We start from the raw sequence: 2,256 nt of genomic DNA, 5'->3' as shown, positions 1-2,256 counted from the left end.
AGAGAGAGAGACAGTTTCATCGCTTCTTCCTCTGACTCCTCTGTGCTCGTTCATGCTCCACCTGTCCCCCCTGTCCTGGTCCTGCAGGTGTCCTCTCTGAGTCCTCAGGCGGAGGTTCGGGCGCTGGTGGAGGGTCAGTTTATGTCCAGGAGACTCCACGCTGAGAGGCTGGGCTACTCCATCAGTAAGATTTCTAATGTTTTCTGTCCTTTTCTTAACGTCCCCGTCCTCCATCCTTCCTTCAGTCCTCCCTGTCTCTGCTGGACTTTCTGTGAGTCCTGGCTTTACCTTGTGTTTGGGCCTGAGCAGCAGAGGGGATATCTAAATCTGAGCGGCTCTTTACAAACGTACCAGCTGCTTCACTTTCAGTCCCGGCCGAACCCTGAAACGTCTGTTTGCAGTTCCAGGAACCAGAGTGTTGGCAACAGGCGGCGCTTCATCTAACAAAGAGATTCTGCAGGTCAGTCCTCCTGCTTCTCATTACTGTCCACCAGTTGCTTTCAGGGCGTCCTCATCAGCCGACACCTTGCCTGCAGTGTTTCACCTGAATATTCACTATCTAACCTTTAGTTAAACTTTTGATTAGCTTTTCAACTCAAATGAAACGAGAGATAAAATGTGGTTGTTTTATTTCTGGCATATTTGAAGACTCGTCCCTCGATGTTAAGGACCTGATCCTGGAGGTCCGCTGCTCACTAACTGACCTGGAAACCTTTCTGTTGATAAGAAGGCGTCACGTGTTTTCTGATTGGTTCACTGTGTTTGCTTTATTTTCATGGAGATTGGAAGATTTAGTAATTAATGTTTCACACGTTTCTTGGTGGCAGTGTCTCCGTCAGAGGTGTGTGGAAGCTGCTGCTTATGGATAATTCCAGGGGAAACACGGGAATCACCTGTGGGCTGTTCCTTTAACTGCTTCATTCATTTCAGATACAAACCCGCTAATGATTCTTTCTCATTTTTGGGACGTTCTTTGTTTGCTTAATTAATGGAGGAAGCCAGAAGCTGTAACTCGTTTCCTTTTCTCTCCGTCGCAGGTTCTGTCTGACGTCTTCAACGCTCCGGTTTACACCATCGATCTGTCCAACTCCGCCTGCCTGGGGTCGGCCTACAGAGCTCTGCACGGTAACACAGATATACTGCCGATACTGATGATACTGATACTGCTGCTGCCGATACTGATGATACTGATACTGCTGCTGCCGATACTGATGATACTGATACTGCCGATACTGCTGCTGCCAATACTGATGATACTGATACTGCCGATACTGCTGCTGCCGATACTGCTGATACTGATACTGCCGATACTGCTGCTGCCGATACTGATGATACAGATGCTGCTGCTGCCGATACTGATGATACCGATACTGCTGCTGCCGATACTGATGATACTGATACTGCCGATACTGCTGCTGCCGATACTGATGATACTGATACTGCCGATACTGCTGCTGCCGATACTGATGATACAGATGCTGCTGCTGCCGATACTGATGATACAGATGCTGCTGCTGCCGATACTGATGATACAGATGCTGCTGCTGCCGATACTGATGATACTGATACTGCTGCTGCCGATACTGATGATACTGATACTGCCGATACTGATGATACTGATACTGCTGATACAGATGCTGCTGCTGCCGATACTGATGATACTGATACTGCTGCTGCCGATACTGATGATACTGATACTGCCGATACTGCTGCTGCCGATACTGATGATACTGATACTGCCGATACTGCTGCTGCCAATACTGATGATACTGATACTGCTGCTGCCGATACTGCTGCTGCCAATACTGATGATACTAATACTGCCGATACTGCTGATACTACTAATACTGCCGATACTGCCGATACTACTAATACTGCCGATACTGCCGATACTACTAATACTGCCGATACTGCCGATACTACTAATACTGCCGATACTGCCGATACTACTAATACTGCTGATACTACTAATACTGCCGATACTGCCGATACTACTAATACTGCCGATACTACTAATACTGCCGATACTGCCGATACTACTAATACTGCTGATACTACTAATACTGCCGATACTGCCGATACTACTAATACTGCTGATACAACTAATACTGCCGATACTACTAATACTGCCGATACTGCTGATACTACTAATACTGCCGATACTACTAATACTGCCGACACTGCTGATACTGCCGATACTGCTGCAGCACTGTGGAGGTCGTCATCACAAAGACGATCTCTCCTGGCATAAATTTA

At 47.1% G+C, this 2,256-nt stretch overlaps 1 protein-coding gene across 1 annotated transcript in view; it reads left to right on the top strand.

Moving 5' to 3' along the window:
- Window positions 1-28: 28 nt before the first annotated feature.
- Window positions 29-2,256, top strand: part of LOC123966178 (xylulose kinase-like) — a gene marked incomplete at its 3' end in the record, with an annotated part of 9,452 nt that continues 7,224 nt past the window's right edge. Inside the window, exons 1-3 of the mRNA XM_046042380.1 lie at window positions 29-184; window positions 402-460; window positions 1,038-1,125. Of these exons, the coding sequence (XP_045898336.1) occupies window positions 142-184; window positions 402-460; window positions 1,038-1,125 (190 nt within the window). The remainder of the gene's footprint in view (window positions 185-401; window positions 461-1,037; window positions 1,126-2,256) is intronic.

The sequence above is a fragment of the Micropterus dolomieu genome, unplaced genomic scaffold (genome assembly GCF_021292245.1).
Source record: "Micropterus dolomieu isolate WLL.071019.BEF.003 ecotype Adirondacks unplaced genomic scaffold, ASM2129224v1 contig_12861, whole genome shotgun sequence".
In the NCBI taxonomy this organism is placed as follows: domain Eukaryota; kingdom Metazoa; phylum Chordata; class Actinopteri; order Centrarchiformes; family Centrarchidae; genus Micropterus; species Micropterus dolomieu.
This window is presented reverse-complemented; position numbering and strand designations above follow the sequence as displayed.